At 50.9% G+C, this 19,905-nt stretch overlaps 1 protein-coding gene across 3 annotated transcripts in view; it reads left to right on the forward strand.

Annotated features, from left to right (window-relative positions):
- The window catches only part of ARHGAP39 (Rho GTPase activating protein 39), a 155,755-nt gene that overhangs the window by 71,712 nt on the left and 64,138 nt on the right, over window positions 1-19,905 (forward strand). For all 3 annotated transcript variants that reach the window (XM_075085992.1, XM_075085990.1, XM_075085993.1), the window contains exon 2: window positions 12,590-13,021. In XM_075085992.1, the coding sequence (XP_074942093.1) occupies window positions 12,590-13,021 (432 nt within the window). The remainder of the gene's footprint in view (window positions 1-12,589; window positions 13,022-19,905) is intronic.

Below are 19,905 nucleotides of genomic sequence, written 5' to 3' on the forward strand. Positions count from 1 at the left end.
AGCGCTTCTGGATTCCCCTGGGATCCCCGCTGACCCTCAGCACCGTCTTAACACAGACACCCTAAACTCCTGGCCGGATGCCATCTCATTAGGGTTCATTTCATCCGTGACATCATCAAGCTTTTGGTTCTGACCTCTGGGTTTGATGTAGTTTATTCATTCAGTTTTATCCTCAAATAAGAAAGACTTTAATGTGGGGGCACCCCTCATATTTGAATTTAGTCTTCTATGGCCTTATTTCTGGTTGCTTTTTTCTCTCCCTGTTTACCCATTAGCCATTCCCCACACCCGCTCACATGCCATTTCCTAGTAGATTCCTTTATCGAAGCTTTAATTTTCTTTTACTGTCTCCATTTTATAGTTTCTATGGGAACAGAGAAAAAGATAGAAATGGAAACTACCTACTCTCGTCTTCCTACCGGGACACGTATTTTGTGTATCCAGTGAGGCAGCTGAGAGAGGCTGAAGTTCAGGAGGATGCTTGGCTTCATCCAACAGGTCTTGTATGAGCGAGCGGTGGGGTTAGATCAGGCAGTGGGTTACAACCTAATGTTGTTATACGCTGCTTTATCTACCCTTGGGGGCAAAAAGAGCTGGGAAACCTCGGTGGGAGTGCCTGCGAGCAGAAATACTTGCGAGGCAGCCTCTGCCCTCCCAGGGCCTCTTCCTCGCTGTTAATCCTGAGATCTCCGGTGGTGATTCTCATCCCCAATCTCAGGGATTTCGATTCCTGGTGGGGAATTGCAGCAAGGGTGCGCTTTCTGGTTTGGGAGCCCTGAGATGGTGCTCGGTCCAGCGCTGGAGAACATCAGACGTCCCTCATGGGTCTCCTGAGTCCCTGGCGGAGTCAGCTCATGGTGGGGAGGAGGCGGCACGTTGAAACAATGCTCTCCCTTGATCAGAGGGAGACGCACGTTCCTCTGCCCTGCGTGGGCAAGGCAGCCTCCGCGCGTGAAGCAAATCTTGAACAAATGGCAGCGCTTAGGTTTGTTCCTTCTGCGTTTTACAAGGTTTTTCTCACAGCTCGTCCATGATTAGGGGAGACTAATTTCCTTTGTACTCGCCCTTTGTTGCTGGAGCAGACCTTTGCAAAGAAGCAAAGTCTTAGGCGAGGTCTCTGCAGTTCCCGTAGCGATTGTAATATTTAAAAGCGGCGTTCCAGGTTATCCAGATATCTATTTCTTCAGAAAAGAAAGGAGCTGGCAAAAGCTGTAGTTCCTGGTGTCAAGGTGGCAGAGAGAGCTGGGAGGCTTAACCCTATGCAAAAATACTCCTCCATGGTTTGGCTTCCAGAAGTGCCAAAGAAGAGCCTGGCTAGCTGGGAGCAAGCGGCCCAGGAGCTTTCTCAGAAAGCATTTCAAGTGAACCGCCTGCAGCGATGGCGTATCTAAATACGTGTTGCCCCAGTTTAACCGGGGCCAGGAATTACTTAGTGCCTGTAATTTAGATTGCAAATTACTCCAGAGTCGCAAATCTCATGTTCATATCTCCAGCAAATAAAAGGCACCAGATGACGTTGGGGAATTTCAGAGCAGACGCCGTCGGTTCTGCCGTGCCGTCTTGCCCCTACGTGTGTCCGTACCTCTTCCAGAGCCGCCGTGTGAGCAGGGGGGTCCAAAACGGCACCTCTCAAGCCTGGCTCGCTGGCGGCCGGCAGAAGGGCGAGCGATCCGCAGCGTCCTGCCGCTCGTCTTTCAAGCTGCCGAATTCCCTCCAAACAACTCAAATGCACGACGGTTTTCCGTGCAGCGCTGTCATCGGGCTTTGAACGGCAAAGGGGGCGGCTGGGACGATGCAGCACTGAGCAAAAGCCGTCTGAGATGCCTTTAAGCATCCCCCCACGCAGCAGGAGAAAGGACCCTCGAAGCTCTTTCGACGTATGGTGTGGCAGGCTGGTGTTGAAAAGAAAAAGATCCCGCTTGTTTAAAGGTTTAAACTTTTAAACTAAAAGATGGGAGATTTAGATTAGATCTAAGGAAGAGATATTTCATGCTGTGGGTGGTGAAACCCTGGCCCAGGTTTCCCAGAGAGGTGGGAGATGCCCCATCCCTGGGAACACTCAAGGGCAGGTTGGACAGGGCTCTGAGCAACCCGATCTAGTGGAAGATGTCCCTGCCCATGGCAGGGGGATGGACTAGATGACGTCTAAAGGTCCCTCCGAACCCAAACCGTTTGATAATTCTATGATTCTGTGAAATGTAGCGACTCAGAGCTGTTAACCTGAAAATCGTTTTTCCCAGGCTTCCTTGCTCGGTGCCATCTCACCCTTTCCCAAGCGAGGCACTTGGGCTCCTCAGCTCTGCCTCGATTCCTTCGGTCCCTGGAGCTGCCCTCGCTGGCTGGAGGGCACGAAGGAGAACAAGTCCGGCCTTGCTGGGGATCACTTATTTACACTCATTTTCCCAGTCCTTTTTCTGCTGCAAGTTGAACCGCGCTGCCAGAGACGGAGTATGGGATTTTTTTTCCTTTTTTTTTTTCTTTTCATTTCTGAGCAGAGTAGGTGGTTGTTGTGCAACTCGGGGAAGTTATTTATACATTTCTATACTCTGTCCCTTTCTTGCAGCATGCTCTCCTCCTCCAGCATGGCCAGGGCGGAGAACTGCAGCTCCATTTCTTCCTGGAATGTCTTTTTTGTACACTTTATTACCAGAAACAAAAGCCGGAGGTACCGAGTTAGACTTAAGAGCCTGGAGGCAAAAGTTTCATCTTCTCTTTCACGTCTTTCCAAGACATTGATCATTCTGGCTTTGGACCCAAAAATATCTTCTAGGGCAGTAATTTTTCAGCAGGGGGGGTGCAGACTGACGGAGACGTAGGAGACCTGGGGTTTGTGGAGGTTGGCACACAAAGCGGTCTTATCCACGGCATCCCACTGCTCGAGGAACGCCTCTCCTTCATACAAACAGTCCCAAAAACCTGTAGGCAGGATCAGGACTTGCTGCGTCTCATTAACGAGCTTCTGTCGTAGCGCTAATTGCTTGAAGCTTATTCTGAAGGCGAAGGGGGTGTGCGCGTGGAGGGGGACGCTTCTCGGTGAGGCTCAGCACTTCTTGGTGTAAAAAACAGCCATCTCCCAAAGGCAAGAAACAATTTTGGGGTAGTTGGGTCCCGGTGTCTGGCAGACTGAAGATGACAACTCTGAAGGGCATGATGCCCTGCAGAGCCCCAGCTTGTCGGAGAGCACAGTAATGAAATACTCGGTTAACTTCGGGGCAGTGTAGCTCGTATCCACCTCAAAAACTTAAAACCAATCCAGCTTCCAATCTAATAAATACAAAATGTCTGAGGATTGCGTTGAGTGGAATAGGCTTTGACACACGTAGAAAGGCTTCCTTAGTGTTTTCCCCTAAAGCTCATCATCCGGCACTTTGTTTTTATGCTTTTTTTTCCCCATCGTTCCTTTCTGTCCTACCTACCCATGTAAATTAGAAATGGATTTTCCTAGAAAAGAATATGGTTTGAATCCGGAGGAGCTGTGAGCAGTCCGTAAGCGCTTGAGGACGTGGCTGCATGCACAAAGTTTGAAATTTTGAGATTTACTGATTATGTTCAGAGAACTGGTCTGAAAAAGTCACTTTGATTTTTTTGAGAGCCGTCTCTGAGGTGCCAAAGCTGTAAGTTTAGGAAACAGTTTCTGTATAAATGATGTTTTTAGAACAAAAATCAATCCTTCAGAAGCAGTGTTTTGATTCCATGACTGAGAAAGCACACAGCTTTTGATCTTGTTTGATGCATCAAGCAGGTCAGGTGAGAACAGCCATCTCTAGCTGCGCTTACCTACAGCTCCTGCATCTCTTCAGACTTCATACGTAGGTTGTGCTGCTGCCTTTTGAACTGGTGGGGATCTCTGGATACAGCTGCTGCGTTTTAGTCTACCCATAGAATCATCGAATCACAGGATGGTTTGGGTTGGAAGGGACCTTTCAAGGTCATCCCATCCAACCCCCCTGCCATGAGCAGGGACAGCTTCAACTAGATCAGGTTGCTCAGAGCCCTGTCCAACCTGACCTGGAATGTTGCCAGGGATGGGGCATCGACCACCTCTCGGGGCAACCTGGGCCACTGTCTCACCACCCTCAGCGTAAAACATTTCTTCCTTAGATTTAGTCTGAATCTCCCATCTTTCAGTTTAAAACCATTAACCCTTGGCCTATCGCTGCAGGCCCTGCTAAAAAGTCTGTCCCCATCTTTCTTACCAGCCCCCTTTAAGCACTGAAAAGCCACAAGAAGGTCTCCCCGCAGCCTTCTCTTCTCCAGCTGAGCAACCCCAACTCTCCCAGCCTCTCTCCCCACCAGAGGGGTTCCAGCCCTCGCACCATTTCCGTGTCCCTCCTCCGGACCCCTCCAACAGGTCCGTGTCTGTGCTGTGCTGGGGACCCCAGAGCTGGACGCAGGGCTCTGGGGGGGTGTCACCAGAGCGAAGCAGAGGGGGAGAATCCCCTCCCTCGCCCTGCTGGCCCCACTGCTGGGGATCCAGCCCAGGAGATGGTTGGCTTTCTGGGCTGTGAGCACATGTTGCCGGCTCATGTCCAGCCTTTCATCCATCAATGTGGGGAGACGGAGGAATGTCAGGCAAAATCAGAGCTCAGGATCCCACCTGATACTCCAGCAGCTCCTGGCCTTGATCCGTAACTACATAAATACCCCGAACCTTGCAGCTTGTAAGGATCTGGAAAGAAATCCAGCACGTGACTGCCAGCAGCGCTGCGTCCCCTGCTAGGCAATAGCTATTTCAGGACAGTGAGAGAAAACAAAGACAGACCTCTGCTCCGTCCTGACATGTATCTGCAGTAATTTCAGTGAGGAGGAAAGTGCTGACAAGGCAGAGATTGAACTCTAAAGCCACCTTAGGAAATAATAAACTTTTCTATCAAAGCGAATCAGTAGTCTGTTGGCCTGAGTCTTTTCCCATCCCTTTCAAATGAAATAAAACAAAAAGGCAAAATCCTGCTCCGGCAGGCAAGAGCCGTCGGCTGCGTGTGTTAACGCCGTGCTGCTTTGATGGGGAAGGGATCTGACTTTGTTTGCAATGTCAAGGGAAGGTTAGCGGGCTGAGGTGGCGAAGATCAGACGTGATGTAACTATCGCAGCGCCAGTCGACGGCAGGAATATCATGGCGTGGGGGGCATGATGAGGCTGTCGGGAGAAGTTAATAAGCGTTGGCTTTGCGGGTAGCGGAGGGGTCCGTTCCTACAGCGGGAGAGTGGGAACTTGAACCTTATGGCTTGGAAAAAGGGAAACAAAACTTTCATTTCATAGGGATCGGCAGGGAAAGGGAGCGGAGATGCTGGCTCCGAGGCTTTTCCGCTGGCTGATGGGCTTGTGATTTCCAGGAGTGATTAAAAAATAAGACTTTTTTTTACACTGAGGCGGGAGAGAAACTGGCCCAGGTTGCCCCGAGAGGTGGTGGATGCCCCATCCCTGGAGACATTCCAGGTCAGGTCGGACGGGGCTCTGAGCAACCTGGTCGAGTTGAAGCTGTCCCTGCTCACTGCAGTAGCCTTGGACTGGATGACCTTGCAAGGTCCCTTCCAACCCAAATTTGATGATTCTGTGCCCATTGAACTATAGCAACTGCTCTTCTACCCCCGCGCAGAAGTCGTGGCGATGTGGTTCAGCCGAGTTCCCTGCGAGGGAGGAGAACGGAAATTGTTTTGTGATCATCCCAAAATATATTTGCCCAGAGACCATTACTGTGGTGTGGTGGATGCAGGACAACTGGAGTCAAGCTACAACATGGTTGGCTTGGAATTTTGGGGGGGAGCTTGCCAATTTTGGGCTTCATCTATCAGCGTGACTCCCTAGGCAAGAGGAGGGAGGGCGAGGACCGGCGTGCGTGGGCAGCACAGTGATTTCGTGGTTTAGCTTTCCAGGGAAGCAAACAGTGGCAAAGCAGAAGCTGTTTGCCTCGTCTCTTGATGCCTTGCTGGGGATCTGCATGTCGGCCAACCCTCGTGGCACACTGTGTTCCCATTTAACAGCTCCCCGGCTCGCCACCTGCACCCCAAGCAGGTAACTCCTGCTTGGTGGGAAAAGCTGGGTATTTTTTGTTTTGGTAACTCCATCCCACTCAGAGCTTTTCTGCCAGCTCCAGCTGCCGTAGTAAGAAGCTCTGCTCCTCTGGTAGCCTGCCCTGATTTTTTTTTCAATCTGCCTGCATCTGTCAGGCCAGTTAGCGAAGAAGTATTATACCTTTCAGGTTAATGATGTATTTTTGTAAAAATGTTCATTGGCAGTGAAATTACTAGTGCAGAAACAAGCCCCAGCGCCCAAACACTTTGATATTCTGCTAACTATTATCTACCTACAGTTAATACTGTGTTATTGCTGACGCTCAGCAATTCTGTGGCTGCACTGTGCCTGCCTTCATCGGCCTGGGCTTTCTAAGGCTTGGCACCAAGGAACTCCGTTTTCCTGGTGGCTTAAACAATTTTTTTTGAGTAAAATACTCCTGCAAAATAACAAGTGCATAATAAACCAAATTTTCCTGCTCAGAGCCAGGGCATTAAGAATCAAAGCAACATAGTATAGATTATATTGTGGATTGCAGACTATAGATCATCCCTGGAAGTGTCCAAGGTCAGGCTGGACAGGGCTCGGAGACACCTGATCTGTTTGAAGGTGTCCCTGCCTGTGGCACAGGCGTTGGACTGGATGACCTTGAAAGGTCCCTTCCAACCCAAACCCTTCTGCAATTTGATGATTAATTTAATTCTTATTTTTATTTTAATGTTAAGGGTTGAAATAAGGTGGGAATCATCATCTTTGTGGGATTGTGCACTACTGGGGGGATTTTGGTTCTCTGACACCTTTGGATCGGGAACACCACCATGCCGGAGCGATCACCCAGGGCTGAGAGACTTGGGGAGCAGAGCACCCCAAGTGCTGTAGAGCTGCTTCCAAGTGCCTTGCTCTCTCTTTTCTTAGGCTAGGCTTGAGCCAGGTCTCCAAAACCTCGCCAAGGAGCAGTGAGTTGTTGTGTTAAGCTGGAGCCTCAGGACTGGGTGAAGCTGATGCTGCTTGATCCTCCTGGCCATAGTTTGCTCCATCTTGGAGGATTTAAGAGTTTAAAAAGATCCCAAAACTCTAGCTTCTTCCCCCTCTAGTTACACAAGAGGTCCTTGCTTGGAGCCATTTCCTTCTGACCAAGATGCCCAGTGAATCAATGCAGGCTTCTGACCCTGTTACTCTCTGATACCAAAAGATGCCTGCTCGGCTATTTTTTCCCTTTTAACTGCAGTTACCAATAAATTCCAATAGTTAGAAATTTAAGCTTCATCTGATCGGATTGGCTCATGGCTTTAATTGCTCTGGCGTTAGGAGGGATACAGCAATGGCTTTCTGGAGTGATGTCTGGATGAGGCACGGGTGTAATCACTCTCTACAACTACCTGAAAGGAGGTTGTAGTGAGGGGGGGGTTCGTCTCTTCTCCCAAGTCACCAGTGACAGGACAAGAGGAAACAGCCTCGAGCTCCGTCAGCGGAGGTTTAGGTTGGATATGAGGGAAAATGTCTTCCGTGCAAGAGTGGTCAGGCATTGTAAGAGGCTGCCCAGAGAGGTGGGGGATTCACCATCCCTGGGGGGGTTCAAAAAAAGTGTAGACGTGGCATGAAGTGTAGACTTCAGGGCATGGTTTAGGAGGCCTGGGGGTGTTGGGTTGATGGTTGGACTTGATGATCCTAGAGGACTTTTCCAACCTTAATGATTCTGTGATTCTGTATAAAGCAGTGAGTCACTCAGCAAGCAACACCCAAGTTGCCCAAGAGCTTCCATGGCTCTGAGGCCACATTAACCTTGATGATACAAATTCTGCCTCGTTAAAACCCAACTTATAGCCAAGATGAGCGCTGTAAGCCCTCTGATGGCCACCACGCCTTGGGGTTGTTGAACCATCGCTAATCATCGCAGCCTGAACCTCACAGGCGTGGGAGGTTCATCATCCCATGCACGCCCACCATCCATCAGGAGGATGCTCTTGCGCTCATTGCATGGGGAGGTGACCGACAGCATCCCCCAAGCATCCCTTCAGCATTCCCTGTGTTCAGCCCAAAAAAACCCCAAGGGTTTCCAAGGAGATGGCGTTGCCGTGCATTAAATATGCAGCAACTGGTGCCACGACATTTAAACCGATGGGGCGCGTGGTGGAAACAACTGAAAAAAGATGAGTCGGAGGGCCTGAACAGCAGGGTGTCCTCGCAGGGTTTCTACAGCAACGAGGCGAGGAGGGTATTTGTTCTCTCCCGGCTTTCTCGCCACGTCTCCGATCCCATATTGCTCTGGGGTGGAGGAGGGAATACATTGCTGCACAACCAAATCTCCTTCCTAGGGAATCTCGGGGTAAGGATCCTCTCCTTAAATAGCAAAATAAGGCATCTGTGACTTGAAGTTCAGTTGATTCTCGTGGCCTTTTGAATAAGGTTACGAAGTTAAACTAAGTCCAGGGTTCATTTCAGCTGGCTTTGCATTTTCAGGAATCTAATCCGAGCATCAGCTGGGGTTCTTTTCTGGGCAGTGCAGGGGAAAAAATAGATTTGGGGTGAATCTCGGGGCTTTTTGGAGCCTTTCCTTCACGATGAGGCAGAGGTTTTCTAGACACCACCGTGAGTCCGAGGCTCCCTGGGCACCTTCCACTCTCCTGCTTCAGTTATAAATCCCTTTAACCCAAGAGCAATAAGGTCTGGACTGTCTTGGACCATACTCAATGGGCTATTTAAATTTAGATTACTGCACTGCACGGTGCTATGGTGAGATAGATCTGAGTCTATTTGGCCACCAGAGCTTGCAGCAGACTTCTCTACTACCCATCAAGGAGGTTTTTGGCTGATACAGTAAATAATGATGGTAATTCCAGGCCAAGACTGCATCTGATACCCAGATTAGTTATGCTGAACCTACGGCAGCAGCACATTACACACCTACCTGTTATCCCCACTGCTGGCCTCCTACCTGGGAAATACTGTGCGTGGACCTTATTTGGGGCAAATATTCAGGAATTTTAGCCCTGAGGTTTGCAATTCTGGGGGGGCGGGAACGCAACATGAGAGGTTTTCTTCGCAAAACTTAAGATAGGGTTTGGAATAAGACATGCCTTTATCGGAGCCCTGTCTCCTAGTCCTGTGTCTTTTCTTCTCCAAATCCACTATCACACAGGTACATCAGCTTCAGGCGCTCCAGGCGCGTGGATTTTGTTTGACTTTCAGGCAGATGAGTCTCGGATTCGCATATCTGATGGAAGATTTTTGTTGCTCTCCCTTTCTGCTGCCCAGCACAGGACTGAGGAGGGTGGCCCTCAGCTATTGATCCTCTGCTTCGCGAAGGTGCGGCATATTGAGCTGCTGGAGTTGATGAATTACCCCAGTAAATTAAAAGACTGGGGAGAAAGGAGAAATGTGAATGCTAAATTTCTTCTCCAACAGCGGGGAGAATAATGATGCAGAGAGAGAGAGGGCCTGTAGCCCAGACACTGCCCGACGTTATTAAGCTGATAACTCACAGCAAAAACCAAGAGGAAATTAAGGGCTTTAGGACAAAGGGTCCTACATTTCCTTAACATACTAACTTTTTCTTTTGGGGTGCTGCAGGCCTTTACCCTGGCTGATTTATAGCCTGGCTGTAAGAAGTGATGATCCAGTTCTTTTGGGTCCAGAGCTTCATCTTTTTCAAGCCCCATGGGGCTATTTTTATCCTCTCCTCCTTTTTTCTTTTTTCTTTTTTCTTTTCTCTTTTCTTTTTCCTTTCCTTTCCTTTCCTTTCCTTTCCTTTCCTTTCCTTTCCTTTCCTTTCCTTTCCTTTCCTTTCCTTTCCTTTCCTTTCCTTTCCTTTCCTTTCCTTTCCTTTCCTTTCCTTTCCTTTCCTTTCCTTTTCTTTCCTTTCCTTTTTCCTTTTCTTTCCTTTCCTTTCCTTTTTCCTTTTCTTTCCTTTCCTTTCCTCTACACTCTCTTATCCTAGCCTAGTCTATCCTAGTCTATCCTAGTCTAGTCTAGTCTAGCCTAGCCTACTTGATTTTTGCTTCCCTGTGGTAACTGTGGAGCACGTGAGCTCCCGTTTCACCCTGGAGGCACCTTGGATGAAGGACATTTTTATTCCTCCCTGGTGCAGAGCCCAATATCTTCTTGGTAGGAGGATCCAAAGCCCTGCTGAAGCAGCTGCTCTTAACCCCATGGAGATTATTTTAAACCAAGGTGGTCAAAGAGAAGCGTTAAAACTGGGAACCAAGTGCTGACGTCGATTTAGGGCCAAAATCATTTCATTGGAAAATGCTGGGTGCACGACGCTCAGACCCACCTTAAAGCCTTCAGAGGGATCCTGGAGGAAATATTTAACTCTGCAAAGCTGGATTTGGCCCCCAGCTCTACTGTCATGTGGCATTAAGGCTGCTCGTTAGGTCTGAGTTTTGCAGAATGAGGCGAGGCGTGGTAGAGGATTTACACTTCTCGAGTGCTTTTAGTCTCTTGTTCCACAAGGAAAAGCTTAACTGCAACTTTTTCCTCTGCATGACAAGAAAAGGTGGAGACGTTTCCATCATTTAGATATGTTTGTGCAAACCTGGGAACCTCTGGCACCTGAAAAGCCCGCTCCTTTATTTCAATCCAGTGTCTTAAATCGAGCTGGGAGACGAGCTGGACCAGCCAGAGGGCTTGAGGCCAGGCCTCCAGCGTCTCCGCCTGCCCGGAGGCAGGTACGTGCCCCCCTCCGAGGACTCTTTTTCTTGCAAGTGCTTGAGCAAATTGGGCATTTCTGAAAATCCCACAGGGGACTCGCTCCCAGTAAAAGGTGGCGAGATGCGATCCGTCACTTGTCTGACTCACTGAATGCGTCAGTTTTAAATGCCACCTCGTTTGATAAGCTTCGCTTAGCACGCTGGGGTTTTTTTTTTCTTTATCTATTTCTATACCTTTCCTAACAGACCTGTAAATGCAGACGAGGACAAATTCCAAGTAGGAAATTTTATTTAATACGAGCATCACTAGTAGCTTTTTACACAAGCCCACACGAAAATGAAGAATTTTAATACAATGCGACTGCCTTTAAGCCTCAGGCATCCCCTGGTTTAGCAAAAGGTGACACCCGCAGTGTTTGGGGTGATCTGAAAGATCAGTTAAATTGTCTTCTTTGGGATTACGACTTCTTTTAATCCTCATTTGCATTTCTGTACTCTGTTTACTGCTTTATGATTTCAACACCTGCCTTTGCCGTGTTTCTGAGCACGCTGGGTCACCATGTTGGGATGATGGTGCCTGGTCCTTAGCTCAGCAGGGGATGGGGTGACGGGAGGAAGGTTAAACCTCATTTTCTGCTCTATATTTTGATGATGAGCTCCATACTTTATGCACATACCGATGTGAGACCGATTCCTAATTCAAGAAATGTGCACGGGGTGGGGACCGAGCAGCGTGTAGCTGAGCTCTTCTCCATGGGATCGAGTGAGAGGACACGTGGAAATGGCTCAAAGCTGCCAGAGGAGGTTTAGACCGGACTTTAGGAGGCATTTCTTTACTGAGAGGGTGGTCAAACACTGGAACAGGCTTCCTAGAGAGGTGGTTGATGCCGCAAGCCTGTCAGTGCTTAAGAGGCATTTGGACAATGCCCTTAATAACATGCTTTAACTTTTGGTCAGCCCTGAAGTGGTCAGGCAGTTGGGCTAGAGGATCACTCTAGGTCCCTTCCAACTGAAAATATTCCATCCCATTCCATTCCATTCCTCCGTAGTGGAGCCCAGGACACGGTCAGGTCTGTTCAGTCCTCGCTGGCTCCATCCCTCCCACCGTTGGGTTTCGGTCTTGATGCAGCCTGTGGTTATCGCTGAGTCGAGGTGTGTTGGGGCGGGTGGTTTTGGGGAAGGTGCCGGAGGTGGGACGTGCGTGCCGGAGAGCTGGCGCCTTTGCCTGGTGTTGAAATCGAGACGGAAGGAAGGGGTGTTGGCAGAGGCGTGCAGGAGCTCGGCGCCGGCTCAGCGGGGTTCATGCTGGGGAGCAGCGCCGGTCCACCTGGGCTGAAGGGGGTTGAAGCCATCGTCTGCAAGTCTTGCATGGACAAAGGGTGCCGGGCTTGGTTGTCTGGGCGGCAGCGCAGAGCTGCGGGGTGGTCTTGCAGAAGAACTAACTTCATGACGAGGTTGGTGCCTCCAGCTGGGCTCTGTCCCTCCGGTCTCTCACCTCCCCTTTGCCCTTTACTGTCAACGGCACACCGACCGCACTGCGGCCACCGGGTCTGTGCCCCAAAATGTTCAGACTGTAAAATGCAGAGGGCTCACGGGGTGGAAGCCGTGAGCCGGGGCGAATGCTGGGGTGCTGTAACCCAGGCATGTATTTTAGCTGGCTTGCAGGCTTGCTGAATTCCCCTGGGAGCTGAAAAGCGGGGACTGGTTTGCAGCCCTTCGCAAATACTGTTTAGCTTAAATAGTGCTGCGGGACTCGGCGTCGCTGCGGGAGGGAAAGAGTTGCTGTCCTTACCTAAGCCTCTCCTCTTCTCCATCCTGCCTCCCCGGATGCTTGCTGCAGGCATTGAATCATAGAATGGTTTGGGTTGGGAGGGATCTTTAAAGATCATCTAGTTGAAGTCTCTCTCTCTCTTTTTGTTCTCCTTCAGGCTGGAATGGGTGGAAATCATCGAGCCTCGAACCCGGGAGCGCATGTACGCCAACCTCATCACGGGGGAGTGCGTGTGGGACCCTCCCGCCGGGGTGCGGATCAAACGCACGAATGAAAACCAGTGGTGGGAGCTCTTCGATCCCAACACCTCCCGCTTCTACTACTACAATGCCACCACGCAGAGGACAGTGTGGCACCGGCCGCAGAACTGCGATATCATCCCTCTGGCCAAGCTGCAGACCCTGAAGCAGAACACAGAGTCGCCGAGGGCTTCCACGGAGAACAGCCCTGGGAGGAGCAGCAATGTCAGCAGGGAGGGCAGCACCAGCTCCTCCCTGGAGCAGGAGCTGGAGGGCAGCGAGAAGGTGCAGGAGCAGAGGTCGAGCCGTCAGTCAACCCAGTACGCCGTAGTGAAGGAAGAAACGGAAAGGTAAAAGCACGGCTGGCTCTGCCGGCACATCACAGGCGTGTGCAACTGAGTTGGTGCGATAAAACTGCAAGCTCAGATCCCCTGATAGTCTCCCAGTGCTGTGGAAGGGCAGAGAGCAGAGCCCTTGTCCTGCAGCTCTTTGTTTCTGTGGTGTAGAGGTATTTTATGGACGGTTCTTCTACCTAGATTGCTCATGGGTCTGTGCACCAAGCGTTAGAGAGCGGGTTTGCTCCTCCATAAAAGAATCGTAGGAGAAGGAGGTGTATGCACCTGTGAAACGTGTTTCTCCTTGTTAGGGGCAACTTAGATGGTCCCTCTGGAAAAGTACATTAGAGAAATAATTTCTTGTCCTCTGAAATACATGTTTTTTAGAGAGTGGCGTGGTTTTAAATGATTTCCCTGGATAAAATCTCCCTAATAAGGCAGCATGATTTATGCTGCAACCATGGGTTGTCCCACTGGTCTGCGGAGCTCCTGGCAGAGATGGTTTCTCTTATAAAGGAGAAGCTTCAAACTGAACAGAGAGTTAGTGCTCAGTTTCTAAGGTCCAGCTGCATATGGACAACGTACCAAGACGTCCGCATTGCTGCTCTGTACGCTTTGTTTCACGGTTTTATGGCTTGCAAGCTGCAAATCAGGCGGTTCATTACTTAATATATTTGTATTCTCTTCAACGATGCCTCTTACAATGTTAATAACCGAACAGTGTCACCAGCGAGCAATCAGCAGCGCAATTTCTGCTCGCAACTAGTTCTGCTTCCGTACAGCTGGCGTACAGAAACTGCGGCTGGGTGATCTCATGGCCACGCAGGATGGGAACAGGAACTCCCAGCTCAGCAAGTGCTTTCATGTGGGACCTCAGACGCAGCCTTGCCTCCGCACGTCTAGCCCATGAGGGTAGGCTTAATCTCCCTGAGCTTTTTTGATAAAATCACTGAGTGTGGGGATGGCATCTTTCCTCGCAAGGCAGGTGCTGTTTGGAGAGGTGGAGAGTTTTGATGTTCGTTTACAAGGATGCTGGGTGGCAGACACGGCTTCCCACAGCGGCCAGGTCTACCAGGCTCTGTTCAGGGTATGCTGCTGCGTATTTAAGCCAGTCTTTGCTTGCCCATCCCCAAAATACCAAGCCCTGGCCTTTGATAGGCCAAGGGGTAATGGTTTTAAACTAAAAAGTGGAGATTCAGACTAGATCTAAGGAAGAAATGTTTTACACTGAGGGTGGTGAAACCCTGGCCCAGGTTGCCCAGAGAGGTGGTGGATGCCCCGTCCCTGGGACCATTCCAGGTCAGGATGGACAGGGCTCTGAGCAACCTGATCTGGGTGAAGACGTCCCTGCTCACTGCAGGGGGGTTGGACTGGATGACATTTAAAGGTTCCCACCCCGCATCTTGCTTTGTTTGACTGTACCTGAGATGGAGAAGGTATTTCTCCCACCCCATTGTACTGGGCATTGCATAGGTATGGCAAAACGCCGAACACTTTTCTTGCCCAGATCTAACTCTGCCTTGCTGCCCCACACCTCCATCTCACCCGGGTTCACCTTCCCACCACCCTCCAAGTTGCCCAATTCCTCTTCCTTCCACCCAGCTCGATGCTGCTGAGCTGCAGGTGGTTTATCGCCTCCCTCCATGTGCCCTGTCCTGCCATGAGTCCTTCTTGCAAGCCACGTAGATGATGCTGAGCATCAAGAGAAATAAATGAGGTGCTGCCTGTATCATGCCTGAAGGGGTTCCCGGCACTTGCTCGCATTTGGAGGGATCCCATCTCCCATGCCTGAGTTTGGGTGGGAAAGGGAACTCGTCCTGGGCACAAGGAATGGGAGCCACCACTGTTGGAGCCCATTTTGGGGTGTGTAGACGAGAATCATTGCATTTTGTTTCTAGGATTGCCATTGCTGTTTTATAACATGCTCCCCTTGGTGGAGCGCTCCGTGTTGCAGCAGGCTGGGCTCAGGGACTCCGTTTCTTTCTTAGGTATTTACTCTGGCAGCTCCATTTTTAACACAGTGAGCGCCTGGGATGGACTTGCCACCTCTCCCTGGTGGGGACGGCCGACAGCTCATCTCGTGACTGGCAAACACGGTTCTCTGTGCTCCCAGCCCTTGGGCTGAGCTGGTCCCAGTTGCCCGTGAGAACATTGTTTTCTCTCTATTTTTTTTTTAAACTCCCCACCGCTAAGTCTTCTCCAGACCTCACAGCAGCTCCAGGAGGAACCTGGAGGTTGGTGAAAGGCATGGTCCTCAGTGCTCCCATGGGTGACAGCAGCCCCTTGCACCCGCTCCAGAGCTTTATCACAAATTATAAAATCATACAGTGGTTTGGGTTGGAAGGGACCTTCAATGATCATCCAGTCTAACCCCCTGCAGTGAGCAGGGACAGCTTCAACAAGATCAGGTTGCTCAGAGCCCCGTCCAACCTGACCTTGAGTGTTCCCAGGGATGGGGCATCGACCACCCCTCTGGGCAACCTGGGACAGTGTCTCACCACCCTCAGCATAAAACATTTCTTCCTTAGATCTAGTCTGAATCTACCCTCTTTCAGTTTAAAACCATCAACCCTTGTCCTATTGCTGCAGGCCCTGCTAAAAAGTCTCTCCCCATCTTTCTTATAAGTATTTTAAGCACTGAAAGGCAGCAATAAGGTCTCCCCGCAGCCTTCTCTTCCCCAGGCTGAACAACCCCAACTCTCCCAGCCTCTCTCCCCACCAGAGGGGTTCCAGCCCTCGCACCATTTCCGTGTCCCTCCTCCGGACCCCTCCAACAGGCCCGTGTCTGTGCTGTGCTGGGGACCCCAGAGCTGGACGCAGGGCTCCGGGGGGGTCTCCCCAGAGTGGAGCAGAGGGGGAGAATCCCCTCCCTCGCCCTGCTGGCCCTGCTGCTGGGGATCTAGCCCAGGAGATGGTTGGTGAAGCAGGAGCTTGTTGCCGAAGCAGCGTGAAGGGTTAACAGGGATCGAGTGGGTGGGTTTTAATCTCCCTGGGCTTTGCTGCAGGAACACGTGCAGGATCAGCAGCTTCTTGGGGGAAGGTCTATTCCCCGCAGCAGCTAGTGTGGACACTGCAGGTCACTAATCCTTCCTGTCCTCCACCCACACGTTCGCTCCCTTTTTCCAGTGTTTAGTCTAGGCAGGTGTATTATGGGTTGCAAAGCTGCTGGTTAGGGTGGGAGGGGGGAGGACTGCACCTGGCCTCTCAAATAGAAAGGCTTAACCCGTGGAAATCTTCTGCTGGCTTTGCTGGTGGAGGAGAGCAAGGCAGCCATGGGGTCGATTTGCTCCTGGCTGCTGGAGGGCTGCATGTCCTTTCAGCCCCAGTGATTCGTAGCCCTGGCCTTGCCAGGGGTTCCACAGGGCAGATAAGAGGTATCCTAGCTTTAAAAATAAAATAAAAATTAAAAAACAGGTGCCACTAGAGGGAGCAGATATTCGTGCTCAGTGGATTGTTTCCACCTGCACCCCTAGAGGTGACACAACAGTCCTGTCCCTTCAGCTCAGCCAAACATCCCGCACCGGTGGAAGCACACTAAAGTCGCTTGCCCCTCGTGTCCTGGCTGGAAAAAATCACGTTCCCTCATGACCTTCCCCTCTGAACAACTGGACTGGGCACGCTGGAAAGCTTGGAAAGCTTTGCTGAGACCTCAGGGTCACTGGAACCCATTGAGGGAGTGATTTCCGAACACAGAGGTAGCCCTTTGTGGGTGTGAGGATGCTGCAGCGCCGTCTGTGCACGTCCTTGCAGCTCTTGCCATGAGGGAGGTCTGGCTGCAAAAACAACCTGATTCCCACCAGAAATAGGATGGTCTTTGCTGCAGCTGAGTCAAGGGAAGGGAAGATGCTGTGGGTTGGCAGGGGAGATGTGGTTGAGCCTGGCAGATGTGGCTGAGCCTGGTAGATGTGACACTTCCAGCAGGGACAGGGTGGATGGGAAGCTGCACAAACATCAGTGTAGCGCCAGCGTATCTCAGGCAGCTAAATGGTTAAATCAGTGTGGAATGCGGGTAAAACAGAGGCTGGCATGCAGGCTCTGGAGATGCTGGAGGCAACTGCCAGGGATGCTGTGATGGGGTGTTTGCTCCACGCCCTGGGGCTGGCCTGTAGCTGGACGACCAGAGAGGGTTTTATCCATCTCTGATGTCTATAGCGAAGCGCAGATGAAGAAGGAGGTCTTGCTTACGCTGATCTGCGGGAAAGCTTCCAGGAGTGCAGAGATTTCATCTCCAGAAGTGGCTGATGCTCCCAGGCCCAGGACAGATAAGCCGAACGTGAGCTGTGCAAATTAAAAATTGATTTTCGGTTGTGGTGATCGCAGCTGCGAAGGGCAGAGCCGGTCCAGGCGTTTGCGCCTGGAGCTTCTCGGCGTTCACGGTATCTCTGCCTATTAGCATTGGGTTTTGACCACAAGGAACTTCCAGCACAAGCCAAACAAAAAAATATGTATTGCTATACAATATATTTGTTTCTGTACCTCTCTGAGTCAGAAAACTTAGGAAAGCTGCTTCAGGCACGGAGTGTTACAGCACAGACAAACCAGGCGTTTCTTGGGGGGCTTAAAATACCTGAAGACATGAAAGCTTCTGCAGAAGGAGGCAGTAAGTGCCGTGCCTCTTTATACCTGAGGCATGAATAGGAAGCCACTCAGTGGAGGTCAGACAGTTGCTGGCTCTCAGAGACCCTGTGGACGAAGCATTTTTTATTTCACCCTCACCTTTGGCTTGCAGGCATTCTGGTGTGTACCACCGTGGGTGCCCTGGGTGAGCAGAGGTGAAATTGACTGATCATGAGCCAGATCTTGAACTTACGTGATCTTTCAAGACACCTCCAGCCCTGCTTTCGGTGACATCTCTGATGCTGCATGGCTGGCTGCCCGCCCAGCGATGGCTTTGATGTGGTGGGTGTATAAATGCTAGCCAGGAGAGGGTCAAACTGCTTTATTTAGGTCTTCCTCAATGAGGAGCACTGCTGCAGCCCTTTCCTTTAGGGACCATCGAACCATAGAATGGTTTGGGTTGGAAGGGACCTTTAGAGGTCACCTAGTCCAACCCCCCTGCCATAAGCAGGGACATCTTCCACTGGATCATGTTGCTCAGAGCCCCGTCCAACCTGACCTGGAATATTTCCAGGGATGGGATGACCTTAAAGAGCTGATTTTGGCAAGGCCAGACCTGCTGGGTGCTGCTCAAGCACCTGCAGAGCTCAAGGGTATTGGAGATCCCTCCTGGGACCACTGATGTCTCAGCACCCAGGGCTGCACCTGAGCCTTGGCTGTCCATGGGCAGCCAAGAAGGGACCCTGAGGCAGGGCCGATATCTCCAATGTCAGGGTGGGGGGGAATTATTTGGGCTCACCTCTGCGTGGGGCGGTTGGTGTTTCTGAGCCTCAACCCTAACAAACCCTGAGATGAGGACGGATGTGGGCATCACGTGGTGTGTTGGAGACGATGACTGGAAATGCTTCATTTGCATCAAAAGGAGGAAACGAATTATTTGTGAGGCTGGGGAGGGGTTGGATCTAGAAAATGGGGTGATGTGGGGCAGGTTGAGTGATCACCTTCAACCAGAAACATGGTTGAAGTCTCCTTGGTAGGACAATTTAAAAAGATGTTTTTCTAGTGCTTGGTTTTGTTTCCAAGAAGATCCAGGGGTAGAAAGGAGTTCTGGAGGTCGTCTGGTGGAACCTCCTGCTCCAAGTTTCATACCATTAAGTCTTAGAGTCAACAAGGTTGCTGGCTAAGCATTCCCCTCCTGAACTTGTCTGGTCTTAAAAGGAAGGTCAGGGGAAGTGGGCAACTCTTGAGCAACCGATCTCATTGGAGTTAGCACTCAGAGGTGCCCCACACCCTGCAGTGATGGGAGGATTTAGGAACCAGAGCATCTGGTTTGGTAGAAGATGACAGAGGCTGTTCCGAGTCCGTTCCTCCTGTCCTCGGTGCAGCAGTGGACCAAGCTGGGGCTGGTCCCATCACACATGTGCAGGTCAGGGATGCCATCAGCCCCTGCATCCACAGGGAAGGTGCTGTTGCCAAGTGCTTGGGTCGCACTGGACTTCCTTGCACTGCTGTAGTGAGATGGGTTTTGCACATAGCTATAATTAGCAGCCGGATCCGGCTCCGGAGATCGCGGTGGGAAGCGCTGCTGTGTTGTCTCAACCCGGTGAGCTGGCGTCTGCTCATCTTCAAGCCCTCAATAGCAGGTTTGTCTTGGTGGTCAGCAAAGGTAGAGCGCTTCCCAGCCAGAATTTCTTGCTTATGCTGTCTTTGCCTAGACTTTGCCTCGCTTGTCTTAAAATGGTAGCTTTTCTACAAAGCATAACATGACAGCTGTGAAATCTCTGAGCAGGCTGCAGCCGGCACGTCCGCTGGGTTTTATGCCAGGTCACTGAGTTTTTCTACACTGTCTGAAAATGTCTGTGGTTATTGGCCCGTGCAGAGCCTTCCCGTTGCTCGAAATCCTTGGAGAGGGCTTCAAGGGGGAGAGCAGAGAGGACCTGCTCAGAGGAACTCATGCCATCACCCACAGAGGACTTGGCTGTGCCACCAGCAGGCAGCATCTCTGCCCCTGCCTCACCAGGGAGGGGTGACAAGTGGAGGCTTGAAGGACAAGCAGGTGGACCTTCTCTGACCATCAGAAGAGCTTTCCTTAGACCACCACGCAGGACTCTTTGAGAATAGAGGGTCTTTACCAAAGTCCCATCTGCTGTGAAATTGTGCCCAAGTTATTTCCTGCAGGTCTCCCCCAATTCTGAAGCCGGACATGATATTGGAGAAGATAAAATGCAACACTTAAATCTTCCTGGATTAAGTGTAGCTGAGCGGAAATAGCTGAGGGGTATTCCCTTACAAACCAATCCTTGGGACGCGACAGAGCTGTCTGGGGTCGAGGCGTGATGGTA

Source organism: Phalacrocorax aristotelis, chromosome 2, assembly GCF_949628215.1.
Source record: "Phalacrocorax aristotelis chromosome 2, bGulAri2.1, whole genome shotgun sequence".
NCBI lineage: Eukaryota > Metazoa > Chordata > Aves > Suliformes > Phalacrocoracidae > Phalacrocorax > Phalacrocorax aristotelis.